Consider the following 21,501-nt stretch of genomic DNA (forward strand, 5'->3'; position numbering starts at 1 on the left):
TTCAAATATCACATTTGTCTTATTTTAATAGTTTTAAGAGACATTCAGGTTTTTTGTGGTCAAAATGAGGTTAAAGTTCATCATGATCTTCTACCAGGGTCCCAAAGTCAGTTATAGTGCTGACTTTAATGAAATCCATTTTATCCATGATCTCACTGATAGAGAGACGATCATCCTGGGAATGACATTAAGGACACAGACACAGTTTGGAAAATGCAAAGGACAAAGAATGATTTAGCAGAGCAAGAGGGTGACTATTTAAAAAAAAAAAAAAAAAAAAAAAATCTTTTGTGATTAGAAATTAGACTTCTTATTAGAATGCAATGTAATGTCTTTGTGAGAACATTGAAATTAAACCCCACTCCACAACTGAAAAACCAACATGGCTTTATTTAGAATTCACAGAGAGAAAAATGTTCCACCAATACAGTGTCAATCACTTTTGTCTCCTCCCATCTATTGAATCCCTGCCCCTCTTTCCCTCCCTCTGGCTTCATTTCTCTGTACCTATGCCTCTTTTCATGTAAGTGATATGCTGAATGTGAAATTTACTTCGTAACAGTCAAAAAACAAGGCTGTTATTTTGAATACTGATGCAACTGGCCTTGTATTCAGTGCTGAATTCCTGAGCATCTCTCAAGTGGAAGATATCATTTCATTTCCTCACAATTATCAAGCTGGAGTGTCTGTTCATAAGGAATGTGATTTTGTTTCAAAGGACAAAATGTGTTTGACAATAAATAAAGCTTTTGTCGGTCTCACTAAGATGCCTATCTTCATTGAAGCCTAATCCCTGACTTTTGGCTCTGGAAATGTTCCTACCCAACACTTAATGAAAATGAGCTTTTATTTTCATATTAAATTTCCTATCTTCTCACCGACACCCCAAATATATTGCCCTCCCCTATACCCAGATATGCCAGCATTAAAGTTCATCATGTCTTTTGGTGAGATCCTCTCCGTAATTAGTCGCTTGGCTCCCGACAAACATGTTCCAGTTTGCCAGAATTTCCTTCTTTGTGATTTTGTCATCCTGGATAATCAATTACATGAAGCAGTTGGAAGTCCATTGCAATTCATTGGCAGTGGATTAAAAGAAAGAAGACAGAGGTAAAGATTACTTTAAAATTGATTTTGAATTATTATTATTATCGGCATTGATGCATTATTGTGAATTAAAGATGCCACACACGTGAAGACCCAGTGAAAGCCACTTACGTTGTCTTTATCGGTTTCATGAATGAGATGCCGGGCCTCATTATCAGCATGGTCGACCTCTCCAGGGAGGATCCAATGAGAAACTTCACTGGCATCAAGGAAACCGTCCTAACAAAAGCAAACAAATCACGAACCATGAAAGAATAGCCAGGAAACACTCCCAGGTGATGCTAATAAATTTCCTTCCCAATGCATACCTTGTTAATGTCTCTGAACTCTGAAAAGTGTTTCTTTTCTGTTGTGACCCAATCTGGTTCATTCTCTCCATTTTCAGGGGCGAACATGTCCCCTAGGGTCAAAAGGAACACATTTTCAACATTTTCAATTCATTTGGTCACAAAATATCAGTTCTAATGTTAGCTTTCTTCTTTCCCAGGTGAACAGTGTAGACACTTACCAATGTATTCCCGCAGATCAATCTTGCCATCACCATTCTTGTCAATGTCTTCAATGGTTTCCTGTAACAATAAAGTTGGCAGTAATCTGTTTCAATGCTTCACAAGTGGTCTGTTCTGGTCTGACAGATGAAAAACGCTAACAAGAGATAGCAAAATAAGCTATGATATTTATGGTAATTCTTCTGTCACTTGGCCCATTTTTATTATTATTTTAACATAAACATGTTCTGCAGAATCATCTAGAAACTTTCTCAAATCCTTTATTATTGTCAGATCACACAAGTTAAACATCTCACATAGTGAAAATGTGAACGAGATACATTTGGCTCTTGGTCTATAAGATTTTTTTTCTCCGTGTAAATCTTCTCAACATGTATTAGACATATTTTTAAAAAGTTGTTTCTGTAAAAACATGCTGGTATAAATGCCTGCTGCTTTACTCTATGTACCTGAATCACAATGTCTCTCATGTGGTCAAACTCCTCTGGATGGAGGAAGGCAGTGAACTCTTCTCTGGTTGCAACACCGTCCCCATCCCGGTCTGCAGACTTGAACCGTCTTTCATCTCTAGTGAGCATAGCTTTGTAACTCGCCTTATCATCCACATCATCAAACTCTGCATCTGGAATACAGTAGCATAGTACATTAACCATCAATATTCTTTAGTTCTGTAGTATGTATTGGAGTTTAAGGTCTAAACATTGTTTGTTTAACATTTCTGGTCAATTTAAACGTAATACTAATTTATCAAAAATACAATAGTTTCTTTTTGTGAATATGTTGCACTGTTTTGAACAATAAATTCATAACCCTATAAACGGCTGTTTCTCATTAAAAGTCACATAATTAGTAGCCACGCCCAAATTCAAAGGCTTGTTTTAATTACCCATATAATATCCATAGGTGGTGTTCTTGTACTCGATCCAGCCAATCTTCCCATCCTTGTTCTGGTCGTACTCTTTCCAGTGCTTGTCCACATTCTCCTCGATGTACCTCCTCTGCCTGTGCTTGATCCAGTGGTGTAGCTCAGCATGACTGATGAAGCCATCCTTATCCGTGTCAATCCTATCCACAATCTTTCTGTATGGGGAATATACAAAAAAATACAAAATGAGACACATGATAATATTACTATTCTCCTATTTACTGTACCATTCTCCCTTGTTTCTTTTTACCCTAGTCTCTCTTTGCTCTCCTCAGGGCTTAGCTGGTCAAAGGTCTTGGCTTCCTCTTTGCCCAGGAAGGCCTCGTGGTCATACTGGTATCCATGGGCATCATCATGAACATGGTCACTGAGGTCAGGCTTAAGATGTACACGCTTCTCCTGTGCAGGCACAGCAACTGTGACCCCAACAAACAGGGCAAGTGTCCCTAAAAGGAGCAGCTGCATATTCTTCCTAAGGAGTGTGTGTAAAGAGACAGAGAAAGATTTTATAAATTCTTTCTGCCCTAGAAAAAAAAAAAAAGGATTATGCACACTAAACACACAAAGTCATTGCTTGGCATTAATGGTCTCATTCAATTTTAAACTAAATGATGCAGCATAGACATTTTATTTCAACTTTCTGAATAAGCATAAACTATTTTATGTTAAAGCATAATAATAAAAAACAAGAACATATCAAATCTAAAAATGATGTTTTGTATTATGCAGTGATTTACAGCATATAATGACTATTGAACGAACTGTACAAAAACAATTGACATTTAAAAAAAAAACTACAGAGCAATTTGTTTAAAATGAAAAAAATAAAAATAAAAATAGCTAAAACTGTATAAACCACTTACCAAGCCTGCAGTGATTTCTGCTCGAGTACACCCGTTTAGCCTGAGTTGAGGAGTACGCGTTGGCACTGTTCTTCTTTAAAGTGCACGTAAAAGTGGGTGGAGCAGCCACGTTACGTGCCCTCAAAAATGTTTTACTGACATGACAAAGAGCCAATTATAAGACGAGATTGGGCGGGGCCGAGGAAAATTCTAAATTCTACTGGCTGCGAAACGCCACGTTGACACACGAACGCACAATCATAGAGCCAGGCGCGTTTTGGCACACATGCAAAAGGTTTTGAGAAGAGTTCATTTTTGACCGAAACATTGTGTTGATTTAATTTGGACTGATAAATTAATGGAAATAAATTAAGTTACATGCATGTTAAATAATCTTAATGTAACAGTGGCAAACGTTTTTTTTTTTTAAAGATATATTGTTAAATTGTTCCCGCAATTACAAACGTTATGAGACACAATTACTCGGTTACTGGTTACTTGCATCAAAACATTTTGCAGAATCTTCCTTAAACACTCTACCTCAAATCCTTTATCATTGTCAGATTAAACAAGTGAAATGTCTCAATAATTGAATATCAGCATGTCAGTAGGCTATAGCTTTTAAATTTCTTTCTTTAAAACAAGTTAGTATAATCTTTTTTTTAATGAATCCTTCCTTTTTAACTAAACGGTTGGCATGCACTTTTCAGAAAGTTGACATCCAAAATAGTAATTTGTTTGTGGTCAGTTTGACAAAAGTTAGAACATGTTGTTTTGCTATCACCAGGCTGTCAGTAGAGCTATAGGTCTAAGAAGTAAGGTTAAGGTACTAACTTGGTTAACGAGCAGACCTAGACATATTGCAGATTTTTACATCCTGTCTCTGCTGTTTTCAGGGGAAATCTACATCAGTTCTGCATGTAAATGCAGGTAAAATGTGTTCAATTGAGCATAATCAGATTATCCAAAATATTTAATAAGCAAACACACAAGGGCCAGCGTAAACTATCAAAATTATTCAGCAAGAATGCAATAAATTTATCAAAAGTATTTGTAAAGAAATGTGTAATTTTACGAAATATTTCTTTTTTTAAATAAATAAGAATCCTGAAAAAATGTATCACCGTTTCCACAAAAATATTAAGTAGCACAATGGATCATGTGACACGTAATGGCGGCTGAAAATTAATCTTTTTATCAAAGGAATAAATTACATTTTAAAGTATATTAAATAGAAAACATTTATTTTAAATGGTTAAAGTGCTTCACATTATTCTTGCTTAAACCGTTTTTTTTCTTCGATCAAATTAATGCAGCCTTGGTGAGCATAAGAGACTTCTTTAAAAAAATAAAAAAATAAAATGGACCCCAAAAATGTAACAGTGTGTATGCATATAAGGGGGCTCAAATTCTACATAAATCTACAAAACTTTATGCAGAATTTATTGCATCTAAAGTATATGTTAGCCTGCTTATGAGAAGACAAAATACATGCACCCATGGTTGCTAGGACCCGTGCCACTTAGTTGTGTCTACTTATACCTCCTTCAACTTTGTCGCCTCCTTATTCCGTTGTTTCTCAATCTCTCATTCTCCCTCACATCTTTTCACACAACTTTTCGCACCTGCCGTCTTTCTTTACCTCTTTGTCTCTCTCCAGACATACACAGTGCATCGTCCCTCGGTCCTCACCCCTTTTTCTCTCTCTCTCTCTCACTGTGTATGTGTGTGTCCCCTCTCTTCTCTCTCTTTGCCTGTGGCTGTGTGTCTAGTACCATGGAGCAATTGAAGGTGACAGGGCCAGAGATAGAGGAGGGGAGAGGGAGGACGTGGCACTCTGTAGCCTGGGGGCACACAACAACACACAGAGAGACAGAAAGAGAGAGAGATGGGAAAGGAAATGGGAGGGCAGAGACGACAAAATAAGGAAGAAGACAAGTGCTTGGGAACCAAACAGATGACACAGAGTGATGGAGAGACTGTGGACCTAATGAATTATTTGTAATTGATGCATTAACATCAATGCCTCTACCGGATTTCGGCGTCACAAGCGGGGTATTGAGTACAACACTTACTCCTTTACCACATATACATGCACTCTCATACATGTACACACATTTTTTTAAGCGCTTGATGTTAATTTGTCCCGGCATTGTTGCTATGGTGACCTCTCTTCCCCCTCCCCCCCAGCAGAGAGAGAGAGGGTGACAGGGATGAACTAACAAGACACTGAAAAAATGTGCCCTAAAGGAGTGTACGCGCACACACCAGCACACATAATAAACACACACTCAACGTCACATATGCAACACACTGACACTAAATATTAACAACATTTTATTAGGATCCGTTGTCATTTGCTTCACATTTGTAACTACTTCAAAATGTAATCCACACGGAGAAAGATGCTCTTCATCTTCCATTGTATTTCTGTTTAAATCCTCTGTCTATTTTCCGTGTCATTGTCTTTTTCCATGAATCCTCTGAATGAGTGACAAAGAGAGAGACATAGGTATGGGGGAGGATGAGAGAGGAAGAGAGCGGAGGGTTTTGTCAACCGGAAATAAATAAAGCTGGCACCCTCCTTCTCCTCCGCCTCCTCTGTCTCTCTTTCTCGTGCCCTCCGTGTCCCCCTTTCTTGTTTTTTTCTACAAGGATACATCCATGGCCTCGTTATGTCTTGCTATTTCTCTCTTTCTGTTTCAGTTCCTTCACTATCAAGCATGTACCGCACAAAACTCCTGTGTTTTGTTTGTGCCATGATGGTGTCCGTTGACCTGATGGTGCTTGTCATATTAAAGAGATAGACCTCCCAAAAATGAACATTCTGTCATCATTTACTCACCCTCATGTCGTTCCAGACCTGTGTGATGTTATTTCTTCTGGAACACAAAAGGAGATGTTTATCAGAATGCTCGAGCTGCTCTTTTCCATACAATGGAAAAGTACCATAAAAGTAACATAACAGTTGTTCGCATGACTCTTGCACTGTATTCCAAGTCTTCTGAAGTAATACAATAGCTTTGAGCAGACCAACAGAATAAAATATTTGTCATTTTTGAAGCTTGACAGCTCATTCTGTCACCATTCACTTTCATTTTATAGAAAAAGCAGTGTGAATATTCTGCTAAACTTTGCGTTCCACAGAAGAAAGAAATTCATACAGGTCTGGAAAGACATGACGGTAAGTAACCGAAGATAAAATTTGCATTTTTAGAAGAATATCCTTTTAAGATTTGTGTAGATCTACTCTGACCCCATTAGTAAACTCAGTTTATTGACATAATACCCTCTCATTCAAAGTCTTTGCATAATATTTATACCCAATTTAACAACAGAAAAATACTGTCCGGTGGTTCTCAACCTTTTTGTCTTAAAGGTCCCCTTTTGTCCAAGACAATATTTGAAGGCCCTCCTGTCAAAGCTGATATATGTATCTTTGGTACTTCTGTTGTAATAAAATAAACAAACTCAAAAAATATTTCAGCATAACATTCTACAGGTTTTAGTGGGGTTTTCTTGGAATTTTAAATTTAGGTTTTGTTAATATAACTAAATTTGAATAATTTAATATAACAACTCTTGGGGGCCTCCTTGAAAATTTGCTGATGCCCCCTAGTGGGTTCTGGTCCCCTGGTTGAGAACCACTGCCTTAGAGTGAATGCATAAAAAAAAGAAACATCAATACACAAGAAAATAGTTCATGATTCACTGATTCTAGGTCTAATACCCAAAAGAAGAAATCAAAACCCCTTTGATCCATCCTTCTTCTTACCTCAAATGAGCATAAAGAGGCCTCATATTTATTTGCCTAAGTTGAACCTTTCATATTAACTAGAACCAAAATTGTCATGCTTGTTAGTATACTGTTGGCTGAGTCTCCTGTATGAGACCTCCAAGTCTCTCTCTCCCTCTGTTTTTCTCTCGTATTTTAACGTGTCACAGGCTCTTTGGTTTTTAAAGTTAATCCAATAAAATATGCAAATATAGCATTGGGATTGTCACAAAGTGCAGTGGAGGGTAAACATACCATATACACTCTGTGTGTGTGTGTGTGTAGCAGAAGAGAGGCCCTCACATGCAAGTCTGAGAGTGTCTACTCATGTTTGCATGTACTGGTACTAGCGAGCATGGATCGTATAGAAAACAAAGTAATGCGTGAAATTCCTCTTCTCACGAGAATGGCAATGTCTTGTTTTAAAATTCAACAATATAAAGGTCTGTTCATCGAAATTATTTTTCAGCACAGCAGCTTCTATATGTTTTCTTTATGTGTGTTTTTATTATGATTTAAATAGCTTTCTTTTAACCCTCATGTTCTTTTTGGGGAAAAGATGACCCCAATACCATTTTAAAAGCTTTAAAAATATACTAAAATTATAGGTCAATACTTATGCTCACCAAGGCTGCATTTATTTGATTTAAAATACAGTAAAACAGCAATATTGTATAAAAAAAATTAAATGTAAAATAACTGTTTTCTATTTCTATGTGTTTTTTAAAATAATTTATTTCTGTGATGGCAAAGCTGAATTTTCATGTCTGAAATGAATTTGAATACTTTATGATAAATCATAAATTCATTTTATTTATATCAGCATAGAGTTTTGATTATTTCATAGGAACCCATTAAAATGATTTGAATGGAAAATAAGTTAATTTTGTAATTATTTTCATTATTTTTATACATTGGTGTTGATCACAGCAGTGCACTGGCCATCATAGAGAAGGTGATCATGATCTGAATCTCTCTCACAGCTCTTAGGTTAGCCATTTTTGGAAGTCCGTACCTACAAAAAGTAAATTGCCTTTGTGATACTTTAGAAATAGCTTTACGTCTCCTCTTTTTCAGTCATTTTTTTGCCTCTACCTCTCTCTCTCACTTCATCACCCCTTTTCCTGGCATTAAGTCCAGACCTGACACTGACACTGACTCTGTGTGTCATCCCTCTCTCTCTCTTTCCCTCTCTCCCTCATTGCTTCAAGGACCAGAGTGCCTGCAGATGCATTTCTCTGTAGCCCACTACCCCTCCCTCGCCTCCTCTCTTTCGCCCTGTCTAACTCTCTCCATCTTTCTCTCCCTTTCCTCTCCTCCCATGCTCTCTCTGTCTCTCTCTCTCTCTCTCTTTCTCTCTCTCTCTCGAACACAGTCTAACATTAACAAAGCAAGAGAACAGAGAGAAGGAAAGAGGGATGAACAGAAAGTGATAGAGACACTGAGCAAGTGTGGACCACTTTTACAATTCATTCATCTACAAGGTGAGTCTCCTGCCTTCACTGCCGACACAATGATTGAGACATTAACAGATTCATGACACTTTTATTGGAAAAACAAAATTGATTTGGGAAAATTGCTTGTTAATTGTGAAAAGGTTATGGAAGACTTGACCTTTGACATTTTCTGTGTTGTACACAACAATATGTTGTGTTACATCACCAAAGGCAAAATTTTAATAATTTAAATGTGCTTGTATTTGTCTTTGCTTGAGAGTCATACAAAGTCATATTTAATAAACTGAACTAATTAATTTCAATTAGTGCAAATCCTTTTAACATGTCTATATACTCGTCAGCATTGCTTTATTTTTTATTTATTCATTTACTATTATACTTTATAAATTCATTGAATATATACATATGACAACATGTATTATACATAAAGAAGCATTTGTATATGGATTGTATCAATATTTAACTGTTCATTTCCTGGGCATATCTGAACTCTAATAATATTTATTTGACGTAGTAGTTCCGCTATGTCACTTCTCTATATTTTGTTTCTCCTTCTGTCATAGATCATTCTTTGCCTTTGAGGGCCATGTTTTACTCTCAAAACCAATGTAAATATAATTATGCAAGCACTTCTAGGTTATTTTAATGGCTAGATCTTCATGACGATGGCCTCAGTAGGAATGTTAGTAGGTTTACATGCAGAACTATCAATGGAACCACTGATATTTTTTCTAACACTTCACCAGTATTTATTTATTTAGCTGAACACTGCTCTATAAATTATGTGCAGGTGCTAGCTTTTTTTTTTTTACATAAATATACTTGCATTTCGGTTGGTGGCTTCATGCCTCCATTTTTCAGTCAGTTTGTAGTTGAAAACATGGATTGTGTGCCATTGTGTGCAGTGTATCTATAATTATCTCTTTGTTTTGTTGGTATGTGTGTCTCTCTCTCTCTGTTGTTTAGTGCGTGTGTGTGTGTGTCCGTGTGTATTGTTGTTAACATTAGTTGACAGTATTACTCTCTCCAGTCATGCGTGTGTGTACGACGATGTCAGACTAGATGTTCTGTACTTCTTAATTACTCGCTCTGTGTGTGTGTGTGGGGTGGGGGGGTTAATGTATATATGTGTGTACTTGTGAAAGATACATAGAGAGATACATAGATAAAGAGAGTTTAAATACAATAGTAACATACTTTACAGACATTAGATGGGTCATTCTGTGCTACTTTGAGTTGTGACAATTTTAAGTACATTTTTGTATAAGTAATTTTTTATATTAAATGGGTGTAGTTATGCCTTCAGATAGGTAACAGGGTGAATATTTTACAATTTAATTTGACATTTTTTAACATATAACCCCTTTTAAATTCAGATGTTTTAAAGTCTAATGTTTACTATAGAAAATCACGAAAACAGGGTTGAGATTCTAAGATATACATAAAACATAAGATAAATGGATAACAGTAAATGGACTTTAACTTGTCATTTGAAAGTTAACTTCTGAAAGGTCAATGATGTTATTATGACAAATGTATTATAATCTATGGAATAGATCATTTAAAAAATGGATGAATATGATAATAACAGTGTTATAACAGCACAATACTAAAATCTAGGTTTTTATTAAGATGCTAAAATGCTAGCTTTTGTTTCCATATTTTTTGTTTAAAAAAATGGGCATAGTTGTTAATATACAGTAGCAAAGAGACATTGGGAACAAAGACTGAAGGAAGGCCAAACAATTGATCATTATAGAAAATTAAAACAAAGAAAATAAACAAGGAAAAGTTACCTGAAAGTTACCACTGCTAAATTAAATTATTAATAATTTAATAAATGACATTACATTATATTCTCAGATAGAAAACATCAACATAATCAGCTATCAAACTATTAAAAAAATAATAATTAAAGCCATGGGAATGCAATACTAAATTGGTGACACAACATAAGCCCAAAGAATGAAGTAAAAGAGCCGTTTACCACATTCATTCTGAATTTCTTATATCTGATCTTTCCAAGTAGCTTTTTTTCAGAGTTTTACCTCTACTGTCCTTCATTCAGGGTTGGAGTGGTCTGGATGAAAGAAGGAGAGGGTCAGTGTTTTCTCTGACATTTGATGTATGACAATCTAACCATGCTGAACTTACAAAACGGCTCCAACTGGACTGGCCCAAACAATTGGTACCACCCGGCCGACACCATTACTCCTCAACACGGAACAGGTATGTGAGCGTTAATCAATGATATCTTTATATATCAGTAAAGCACCTCTGTGTGTGAATCTACGCTGTATGTGTGCTTGCGATTGTGAAGTCAGCTTTGGGGTGAACCAACAATTCTTATACTTGACTGAGCACAAACAGAGGGTGCCAACAGCTACACCATCAGCCACACATGTACCCCCACATACAAACACATACAATCTCTGGCCTTGACATCCTCTGTTTCATTACAGGAGGCGGAACTAAAGCAAGCAGACATTAGACACAGAATTAGATGCCCATAATACAGTTGCTGCTTATTCACACGTACACAAATAAGGTCAAACCGTCAAACACAAGATGCTGCAGCGCACTACAATTACACAGTCTTCAAAGAGACAGTTCTGTCAGTTTAATAACACACACATTTGCACACTGAAATGCAGCACTCTTACAAGACTCTCTAAAGTTTAATGCTTTTTATTTCTCTCAGATGGTTGCGTGGAAGATCTGAATGTGCAGATGGCCAGAGCAGGGGAAGGAGTGGTGCAGGGAGAGAGGGATGAGGTGGACGAGTCGCAGCTACACCTGCAGTTAAAGAGGAAACTGCAGAGGAACCGCACCAGCTTCACCCAGGAGCAGATAGATGCCCTGGAGAAAGGTGTGACTCAAAGCGCTGGCTCGCAAAATAATCTCAGTCCTAGAGAGGATGAATTTGTGTGGAATTGTTTTTGCTTTTTGCATTTGGAAATGATGGACCTTTTACATATGCTGCCACATTCCTTTCGTATACTTTCATGTTTTGTCTTTTCCATTTCTCTAAACAGTCCTTAAAAGCATAGTTCACCCAAGAATGAATGTTGTGTCATTTTTTTACTCACCCTCAAGTTGTTTCAAACCTATATTGTTTTTCTTCTGTGGAACACAAAAGAAGATATTTTGAAAAAATGTCTGTGTTTTTTGTCCATACAATGAAAGTCAATGGGGTCCAAAGAGTTCTACAGAAGAATGTCACACGGGTTTGGAACTACATGACATTTTCATTTTTAGGTAAACTATCCCGTTACAATTTAAAATGTGCATTTCTGCTTGTATTAAACGTTAGTCTGTGTTCCAGAGTTTGAAAGGACTCATTACCCAGATGTCTTTGCTAGAGAGAGACTGGCTGCAAAGATTGATCTTCCAGAGGCCAGAATTCAGGTAATACTGCCATTGTGAAATATTTTAATGAACCTCTTTGAGATTTTATGGTATTAATGCTGAAGTACCTATAACCAATATATAAAGACACTGTCCATTATGCACTGACCCATATTGGGTGATTGACAGGTATGGTTCTCTAATCGGAGAGCTAAGTGGAGAAGGGAGGAAAAGCTGAGAAACCAGAGGAGATCAGGGGGCACCAGTTCCTGCTCTCAGACACATACTCCCCTGAGCACGTCCTTTACCTCCCCAGTATATCATTCCCATCATAGTAACAGCTCAGGTACATCTTTTTTAATGACTTACTTCACAATATTAGAACAATAATAATCTTTTTATTCTTGTTATAATAATAATGAGTTGTTACTATCCTCTTGTGTTCTCTAATATTAGACTCAATGCACAGTCGGAGTCATTCGTCTCTCTCAGGCTATAGTTCTCTGTCTGTCTTCTCTAGTATGCAGGTAAATCATGATGACCTTCCCTTGCAGTATATCATAGTATCTTGATAGGCAAGTTGTCTGACCAAATGGACATGTAATTCTACATCAGTAATAAATAATGTACTCAGTCATTTTTGTTTTGAGTTATAATACTGACACCTAGTGGCGCGCAAAAGCAAACGTTTTATGTTGTAAATGCTACTGCATTAAAAGGATAGTTCACCCCAAATTAAAAAATCTGTTATTATTTGTTCCTCCTCACGTGGTTCAAAAGCTGTATGACTTTCTTTCTTCTGATTTCTTCTTCTAAATAACTTATGTTGTGTTCCACTTAAGAAAGAAAGCCATACAGTTTTTGGACGCCGCGAGGGGGGAAAATAATGACTTTTAATGATTTTTAATTTAGGAGTGAACTAACGCTCTATATAAAGTCAGACACGAGGTACAGCAGGGTTGTGTACACGTTCTGTTAACAAATCTCACGAACAAACACCGTTTGAATTTTCGATTTCTTTTTTTAAAATACTAACAACAATAGCAATAATACAAAGCGATTTCTGGGTGCTCCTTTAACAAATGCAGTTAGCGGTTACTCAAAACGGTGATATCTGTTTGGAGGGGAAAAAACAGTTTTAAAGTAACGTTACAGTCCCTATGTAAAATATAAACTATTTATTCTATCAAGACAACGTTTGTTTTTAATGTCTTAATTAAAAAATTATGCACTCTCAAACATAACAGCACCCGGCTTTTTGTTTCTTTAAAGTATGCAAAACAAAGTCCTTTCTACAATATTAAATAATGCAGACAAAAAATTCTAGTAGGCTACACGCACCTATTACGCAACTGAAAGGTAAAACCGTGAGTCCACCTGACGTTCAAAATAATTTAAAATAGCTTAAAAGTGTTTCTGATGGAATATACACAGCCTGCTGTAGTTTCTAAAAATAAACTCGCACGTATACAGCAGGTTTACGGTTCAGCAGGTCAGATTTAGTCCATAAATCCCCTCCCTTTAGTTAAACAAATATATATTCATCATATTTAATGACCTCATGCACTCCTTTCAATTACATCACAGCAACACACACCTAGTGTGCTGGTCTGACTGTGGCACACTGATGTAAAACAACATAATAAAAAACCCCCAGAGTAAACTTACATGGGGTGTTTTTTTGTCCACTGATTTTACTACTGAAACTGTTGATACTCTAATTGAAATTAGATTAATCTTTTATCTTTATTTGCTCTTTTCTCCTCTCCTTTAGTCTTTGCCCTCCCAGTCCACTCCAACTTACTCCTGCATGTTGCCTCCTTCTCCTTCTGCCCTCCCCCCTCTTTCCCGTAAATTTGACTCCTCATCCTACACCTCTCCCCACCTCCCTCCCCCACCCACGGCCAGTGCAAACACAGGTGCGTACCGTTTTGTAACATTCTCCACCCTCACACTGCATATGAATACTCTAATCCACAGGCCAAAACACTGCATGAGGAATGAGTGTGTGAATGTGGTTTAGCTGCTTTGTGGTTTCCTTTTGTGTTACAAATTAGTCATCAGAGGTGGCCACATGTCTCTTTCAGGATTCTTTCCTGGTGTTTCCGCAGCAGGGCAGACTGCAGTTCAAGGCGGCGATCAGGAGCTGGGACAAGGTCTTACTCAGTACTGGACGAGATTGCAGTAAAAACAGACCTTATCATTATCAGACATAACCAGCAGAGCTTCAATCAGCAACTTTGAGCAAATTATTAAACAAAAAATGTGTCAGGAAACCCTACTTGTTTAGATTATGTACTCATCAGGGAAGAAGTCTATGTAAGCCATAATCCTGTGAAGAAAAACAACAACTCACAAACCTGCACAGACAGATAAGAAAATGGACTCCAGCATTTTTGATCTGCACAGTTATAGTGCAGTTCCTAGTCAGCACCATGCCAGACAATAGCACAAACTAGTCTGGTTAATGTTCTCAGCTATTGGAGAATAGTAAGAAAAATTAGCTGCATGAGGCCAACACCTTGCCTCATGTTTATGCAACAAAAATGGTTGTTTAATTGATGTCCCACTTACAATCAATGTGATAAACTGCATGTGACCAAAAACGAGGATGGTTTAAAGCTGCTGTAGTTGCCGTTCAAAAGTTTGGGTTTGGTAAGATATTTTAATGTTTCTTATGCTTACCAAAGGTGCATTTATTTGATTAAAATACAGTAAAAACTGAAATATTGTGAAATATATTTTACAATTTAAAATAACTTCTATTATTATTTTAATATATATTAAATATATATATTTTTATGTATATTAATATAATTTATTCCTGTGACAGCAAACCTGATTTTTCAAGAGTCATTACTCCAGTCTAATTTGCTACTCAAGGAACATTTCTTAGTATCAATATTAAAAATCACTGCCTAATATTTTTGTGGAAACTGTGGTACCTTTTCCCCCCAGGATTCTTTGATAAACAGAAAGCTCAAAAGAACAGCATTTATTTGAAATAAAAATCATTTGTAACGTTATAAATGTCTGTACTGTCAGTTTTGATCAGTTTAATGTGTCCTTGCTGAATAAAATAATTAATAATAAAAAAAAAATCTTACTAACCCCAAACTTTTGAACAGTAGCGTAGATTGATGGCATTGAAAATTATGGATTTTGAGAAGTCTGGTATGAGCCTATCAGTTACCAGCCCATCATAATACTGCACTGATGTGGAGAAACCAATGACAATCAAGCTTACATCCAAGCTAAGAAATGACAATCATTCAAGTGCACAAAGTAGCTCAAAAGAATAAAAACTAAAAATAAATTGCTGTAGCCAATGACAATCAAACTACGTTATTGCAAAAGGCTGCAAAGACCTATGTTTGATTAAACATACAATCGGCCATGTGTAATATACTGAAAGTTAAGCTAATGATTTATTACTGCACATTGTTAAATGGACATTTCTGTGATTTGATTATTGCTTTATTTCACCACTCTGTAACATTCAGTTTTTTTCCAGCCAGATCCCATGAACTCACTGTAGATTTGTATGTCTGAATGTGTGTGAATATGAAAGAAAGACAGCGATAGAGAGAGAGAGAGTGATAATGTTACTGTATTTATCATTAGAATTGTGAACATTTTGGTGTAAATCCTTTTGTGGAATAGCTAAATATTGAAATAAAAATATTACAGTGAAAAAGAACATCACGCATTTGTGTTTGTCTGTGTCTTCCCTCTTCATCATGCAAAGTGTTTATTTCCATGCAAAGTATTTGTATTAATTCTTGGTGCATATCCCAGAACATTCTTCCATGATTTTTTTTTCTTTATCTTTTTTCTCTAGAGTGACTGTGAATTGGTTTACTAGTGGCTGTTTGGTTGTGTTTACTTATTACTGTCACTGAACAGTAGCATTTCCTGCCTGTGTGCTGATGGATTTCCTGTTTTTGTTACTTACATCACCACACCCAATGAAAATAATGTTCTGACAAAGTTATTCTCACAGAGACTCAGACAGTACAGGAGTTATGAATAACTTTGATGTCATAAGATATTTTCTCACATACCAGAACACATGTAAAGAAAATATAGCCACATGGTTATAAACTTGTGTATAATAACCAAGGTGAGATTCAAATGAAACTTGGTTTAACAAAATTTGCTGTCTGTCCTTGGCACTTCTTATGGCACTCACAATGCCATTTCAGAAACCGGAACGGATGCACTTAGAGGTCTGACTCTGCCCATATCTGAGATTTATCCTCCAAATTTCTGGTGCACTACACTTGATGAGTTTAATTAAGGCCGATGTTAATGAGCTGTGGAAGGCACAGCACGCACATTTCTTCGTTTGAGCAGAGGTCACTATAGTAGTCACGTCTCTTCTATTCCCATAAGGCCTCAAGTCCCCAATCAGACCATGTTTTATCTAGTCTGTGTGAACATCTCATCGCTCCATCTCTACCCCTCCCTCTATCTGTTCATCTCTTGCCCTCTGCACACAGTCGTGGCCTGTGGTTCTCAAGTGGATAAACACATCCTCTGTTTCTCATGCAAACTTCCCTGGAACAGCTGAATGTGAAAGTTGCAAAATCTGATGCAGTTTACTATTGTTTAGATGTTAAAAGGATATTCCAGGTTCAGTACAAGCTAAGCTCAGGTGACTTATTGTGGCATAATGCTGATTACCGCCAAAAAAATATTTTGACTTGTTCCGTTTTTTTTTTTTTAGCACTTACACAGGAAGTGAATGGAAGTATATCTTTAAATGCAAAAATACTCACAGTTTCAAAAGTATAGCCACAAGACATAACCAATTAAAACAATTTTATAGTGTGAAAAACAGCTTACTAACCATTTCTGTGCAAAATTATATCCAATTTTGCAAAGCTGTCACCATGAAATGTAAAGCTGTAAACCCTAGAACTCTAAAATTACTGTAAAAATTATTTAAACAGCATACAGCTCAAATTTGAACAGAAAAAAATTGGATAAAATTACATATATAACATTACATAATAAATATAAAAATAGATATAAAATTACAATCTTCACATTTCTGCTTTTAAATCCTACAAAAATGGGCCCCATTCACTTCCATTGTAAGCGTCACATAATCTTGATTTTTTTTTTAAATAAAATAAATGTAAAAAATATTGTATGTATATAAGAAAATTATGCCATGCATGAATGCTGCTGATTCAGCATAATTTAAATTGAATCCGGAATATTCCTTCAGCAACTCACCTTTTTGACAGATCCTTTTCTAATCCAAAATGACTAAAACGTTGTGCATATGGCAGGTTGGTCTGATAAACAAAAGTAAAGGTAGTCAGGAATAATTCTAGCACACAGGTTAGGTCACTGGGAGTCTTTTAGACTGTGCTTAAAGGACATTATAGCATAGAAAATACACAATTAGAACAATTCAGATCCATTTAATTTTGCTTAATGGCCACAAAATGCTTCCCTTTTTTTTCAGAGGGGAGTAGCCATTTTGAACTCTGTACCACATTTAGAGTCCACCAAACTCTATGTGTGTGTGTCTCTCTGAGAGTTCTTTGCTAGTTTCCTGTCACAGAGGAAGTGCCTCACCCAGCTGTGTTGCTCCCTATTGGCTCACGGTCAGGAGAACAGTGATTTCGGGCTGATAGGGTGGCCGAGCAAGGGATAGATAGAGGGAGTGTGGAGCGAAGAGACGGACAAGCAGTCAGGACAGGTCAGAGGGTAGGCAGGAAGAAGAGAGTGCCGTGCACAGCTAAATAAAGACAGACAAGATGAAGAAAGCAAATGAAGGAGGGTGCAGACGCAATAGCATATCATCTCTGCTAAAGAGGAAATAACTCTGAGGTAAGACATCAGAGAGCAGATGAAGCTTCAGAGAAGAAAAAGTTGCACGGACAGATATGAATTTACAAGTAAAGATAAAGCTTGAGAGTTTGTCAACTTTGGATGATGAAGGATGTTGGTGCTGACAGGCTTTTTGTGGTAACTACAGATTTTATTTTAATTTCTTTACTGATATTTTCTGTACCTGCGATTTCTTAATGATGAACAACATTGTGACCATTTGAATTTGTGTGGACTTTTAATGGCACTTAACCCAGAATGTTTGCAAACTGATATATCTCTCATTAGTTTATCATAAATCTGAATTTCCTCTTGCTCCTTTTCAGTCTTGTCAGCTTGAATTGTTCTCAACATACTTTTTTTTCCTTTTTTTTTTTGCTAATGACTGACCTTTTCTATCAATGCTCATCCATACTTTCTCAACAACTGATTTCATAACATGTTACTATGTCTCCATTTCTCTGTCTGACTGTCCATCTCTGTCTCTCCCAATCCTTGTACCAGTGTCTGATTTACATATGACGCTGGACGGGGTTTGGGGGGGTCTGAGAGTGGATAAACGCTCCCCAACTTTCTTGTCATCAATACCGACAGTAGTAGCTATTAGAACCAGTCACCAAATAACTCTCTTTTCTCAATGGCTGAGAAATATGTTGTTGTTGTTGTTGGTTTGTCTGAAAATAAACCCTGTTTGGTGAAACACATACCTGAGTGCTTTTGTATTTCAGTTTATTTTCCTTTTATTTTTTACTAAGATTGGTATGTTTTTTGTATTTATTTTACTTTATTGTCCATTCAATTCGTCAAAGGGTCATTCTACAGAAACGTCCACTTTTGGTAAGATGTCTTCAAATGTATTTCTTTTTTTAACATTTAAATTTAGACCACATTATTAGATTACCTTTTGACTTTATGAATACACATAAATGACAGCTTAATGATTTTTTATATTTTTTGTATATTTATTTAAAGACAGCATGTACCCTTTTTTTGTCACTGGTGTTACCTTAATTCTTTGGCAATTTTAAAGGTTTTTATGAAATATTATTTATCTTTTTTTTCAGCACATGTAGTCAGAGTTACATAAAAATAATGATAATGCAACAAATAAGGAGATTATGTTTTATTTATTTTAATCAGGTTTGTTAAAAGTGTGACTGAATGATGTTAGTTCATTTGCACAACCATGTATTTGCTATAACAATGATTATAAACAAGTAATGATACCACAATCCTTTAAGTCTTAACTCTTGAGTGTAGCAGAATTCAATAGATGTAAAATTATCATCATGTCACATGTGACACATTTTATTTAATGTGACAGAAAAAAAACACACAGTAACACCAGTGACATACATAAGACCAAACACCCTTATTCTTCAGCTATAATTAACAATTACTAAATTGTTACATTTGGCATACATTTGCCAACTAGTGAAAACAGTTAGTAAAATAACATAAACATCATTTTAAAACATTTGAACTAAAACAACTAAAATGTTCAACAAAGTACAGTACATTGTCTAAACTGCAATTGTCCGCTGCTATTTTATGTCATGCTCTTATACTAGGTTATGACTAAGAGGTGTAAACTTTGAACTGTCCTCATTTTACATTTCATGGTGCCTTAAATTACTTGCCCAACTGCCCCATAATGAACTCCCAGAATCGCTGATCAATTTGAACTGAAAGCTTATTCAGTGCATGTGAAGAATAGGTGATAGGGAAAGAGTTAGTGCAAAAAGGGTATGTGAGTATTGGTGTGAATATCCAGGGAAGCAAATCCAGATGTGACATATGATAATGTAAATGGTGTGTGTGTGAGTGTGTGTGTGTGTGTGAGAGAGAGAGAGAGAGAGAGTGCTGGTATTGTATGCTATGCACTTTTATAACTATGTTTCACAGTTTAACCGTTGATTTCTCTATTTGTAACAGTTCAGTTTGTACCTTGAAATGCTGGGTGATCTATCTGGTGATGATGGGGGGGGTCAATGATGCTCCTGCTCTGACTCTTTGCCTGCATCTTTGCTGACGGACCCTCCATGCCTTACGTTCACTTCTCTTCCCCCTTTCACTTAAATTGCTTATTCTCTTTCTCTTTTTTGTTTCAATGTCTCTGACATAACTGTTTCCTTTTCTGCGAGTATTCTGCTCTACGTTCAGGATCAGCATCCCTACGCTGTCTGTAAAGTCGCTGCTTCTCAGCTGCACTCAATTAAGCCATACCTGACCAAAGGAGGATTAACAATGAGAAATAAAAGTTAGAATCACAAAATCATAGTGCTATTTTATGCAAAATAACTAAATTAACTAAATTAATAGCTTTGTATTAAGTTTATCTAAAATGGGAGTCACTGGTGTTACTGATCGTCACTGGTGTTACCCATAAAGAAGGTAACACATGTGACAGTAACACCAGTGACCATTTTCATGAAAAATGCATTTTACGAAATGGCTGCTGCTAGGTATCAAACCACATGTTGTCAATCATGGTATACTCTCTAAATTAAGTAATTTAATCCAATTGTATTCTAGTTTTTTTTTTTACAATTCCCTAACAATAAAGTAGGTCACACCAGTGACGTCAACTAAAAGCTTCATATGAAATCATGAGATAAATGAGAACATTTCTGATAACTGAAAAGAGACAGTGGACTTACCATGGGCCTGCCTTCACAGATCTTCAGGAAAGGGGAAGGAGGTAGTCGAGTGATGTCATCAGTGTGATTTTTTTTGTTAAGCGGTAACACCAGTGACACAACTCCAGGGGACCACTATTTTCATTATATATTTTATAATTATTATTATCATTATTTGGCATTTTGTTTTTTTTATGCCATTTACATCATATATTTGATCGTTATGAATATACTTTTGTATTTTAAATGGTAGGAAATCCTGTTTTTGTCCTCAAATTAAAGCACTTTCCCTCTGTACATGGCTGTGGGGACAAGCAGTTTTGTGGTACTTGGAAGTCTATATAATTAATTAAAAAAGAATAATGCCACATTGATAGCTCAGGAAGGTGTAATTGTTCAAATAACATATTGTTTCATTTTAAAATATAAAAATATTGTAACCCTAATGTGTATTTCAATTGTAATATTTCTGTAAAGTCTAGGGACAGAAAAGTGGACGTTTCTGTAGAATGACCCCAAAATAGAAATTTGTCTTTAACACCAGCATACAAGGCAGACAGATGTGAACAGTAAATAAACATTAAACATGTAGCCTATAGAAGTTAACATTATAATAAGTATATGAAAGTGAAAGTGATGTGACATGTGGCCAAGTATGGTGACCCATACTCGGAATTAGTGCTCTGCATTTACCCATCCAAAGTGCACACACACACAGCAGTGAACACACACAAACCGTGAACATTTATGCTGCGGCGCCCGGGGAGCAGTTGGGGTTTGGTGCCTTGCTCAAGGGCACCTCAGTCGTGGTATTGAAGCTATATGTAAAAAAATAAATGAATTAAAATAGCAAAGTAACATCAAAACTAGGAGTAAAATAGCTCTACGTGGTGAGGACAATTATAGCCAATGGAACAAATGATTTATTTTATTAAAGTTTGTTACTGTACAATTTCAACATACTGCAAGATTGAACCCTGTCCATTGGGAAAATGGCTTCGTCCTATGGTAATCCTCAGTGACATGCGCAGTGCGCACAACTAAAGTCGGTC

General features: G+C 36.3%; 2 protein-coding genes across 5 annotated transcripts; one reads left to right on the top strand and one right to left on the bottom strand.

Annotated features, from left to right (window-relative positions):
* Window positions 1-3: 3 nt before the first annotated feature.
* On the bottom strand, window positions 4-3,505 carry rcn3 (reticulocalbin 3, EF-hand calcium binding domain). Of its 3 annotated transcripts, none has more exons than XM_016236501.1 (8): window positions 3,405-3,505; window positions 2,792-3,013; window positions 2,503-2,696; window positions 2,066-2,238; window positions 1,616-1,676; window positions 1,416-1,507; window positions 1,219-1,326; window positions 4-175 (listed from the first exon to the last, which is right to left on the bottom strand). In XM_016236501.1, the coding sequence occupies exons 2-8, from the start codon at window positions 3,004-3,006 to the stop codon at window positions 71-73; spliced, it is 948 nt and encodes a 315-aa protein (XP_016091987.1). In that variant the 5' UTR covers window positions 3,007-3,013; window positions 3,405-3,505; the 3' UTR covers window positions 4-70. The 3 variants fall into 3 exon arrangements, with proteins under 3 accessions (XP_016091987.1, XP_016091983.1, XP_016091986.1); XM_016236497.1 differs by lacking the exon at window positions 4-175 and adding an exon at window positions 371-1,033; XM_016236500.1 differs by lacking the exon at window positions 4-175 and adding an exon at window positions 371-1,033 and having other exon boundaries at window positions 2,792-3,009; window positions 3,405-3,498.
* A 5,021-nt stretch (window positions 3,506-8,526) lies between these two features.
* Window positions 8,527-14,632, top strand: pax10 (paired box 10). 2 transcript variants are annotated; one of them, XM_016236506.1, is made up of 8 exons: window positions 8,527-8,642; window positions 10,684-10,844; window positions 11,317-11,484; window positions 11,929-12,023; window positions 12,153-12,309; window positions 12,420-12,490; window positions 13,738-13,882; window positions 14,051-14,632. In XM_016236506.1, the coding sequence occupies exons 2-8, from the start codon at window positions 10,739-10,741 to the stop codon at window positions 14,149-14,151; spliced, it is 843 nt and encodes a 280-aa protein (XP_016091992.1). In that variant the 5' UTR covers window positions 8,527-8,642; window positions 10,684-10,738; the 3' UTR covers window positions 14,152-14,632. The 2 variants fall into 2 exon arrangements, with proteins under 2 accessions (XP_016091992.1, XP_016091993.1); XM_016236507.1 differs by having other exon boundaries at window positions 8,528-8,642; window positions 11,941-12,023.
* The last annotated feature ends 6,869 nt before the right edge of the window (window positions 14,633-21,501 follow it).

This window comes from Sinocyclocheilus grahami, unplaced genomic scaffold, assembly GCF_001515645.1.
Source record: "Sinocyclocheilus grahami isolate Dianchi unplaced genomic scaffold, SAMN03320097.WGS_v1.1 scaffold491.1, whole genome shotgun sequence".
Taxonomy (NCBI): Eukaryota; Metazoa; Chordata; class Actinopteri; order Cypriniformes; family Cyprinidae; genus Sinocyclocheilus; species Sinocyclocheilus grahami.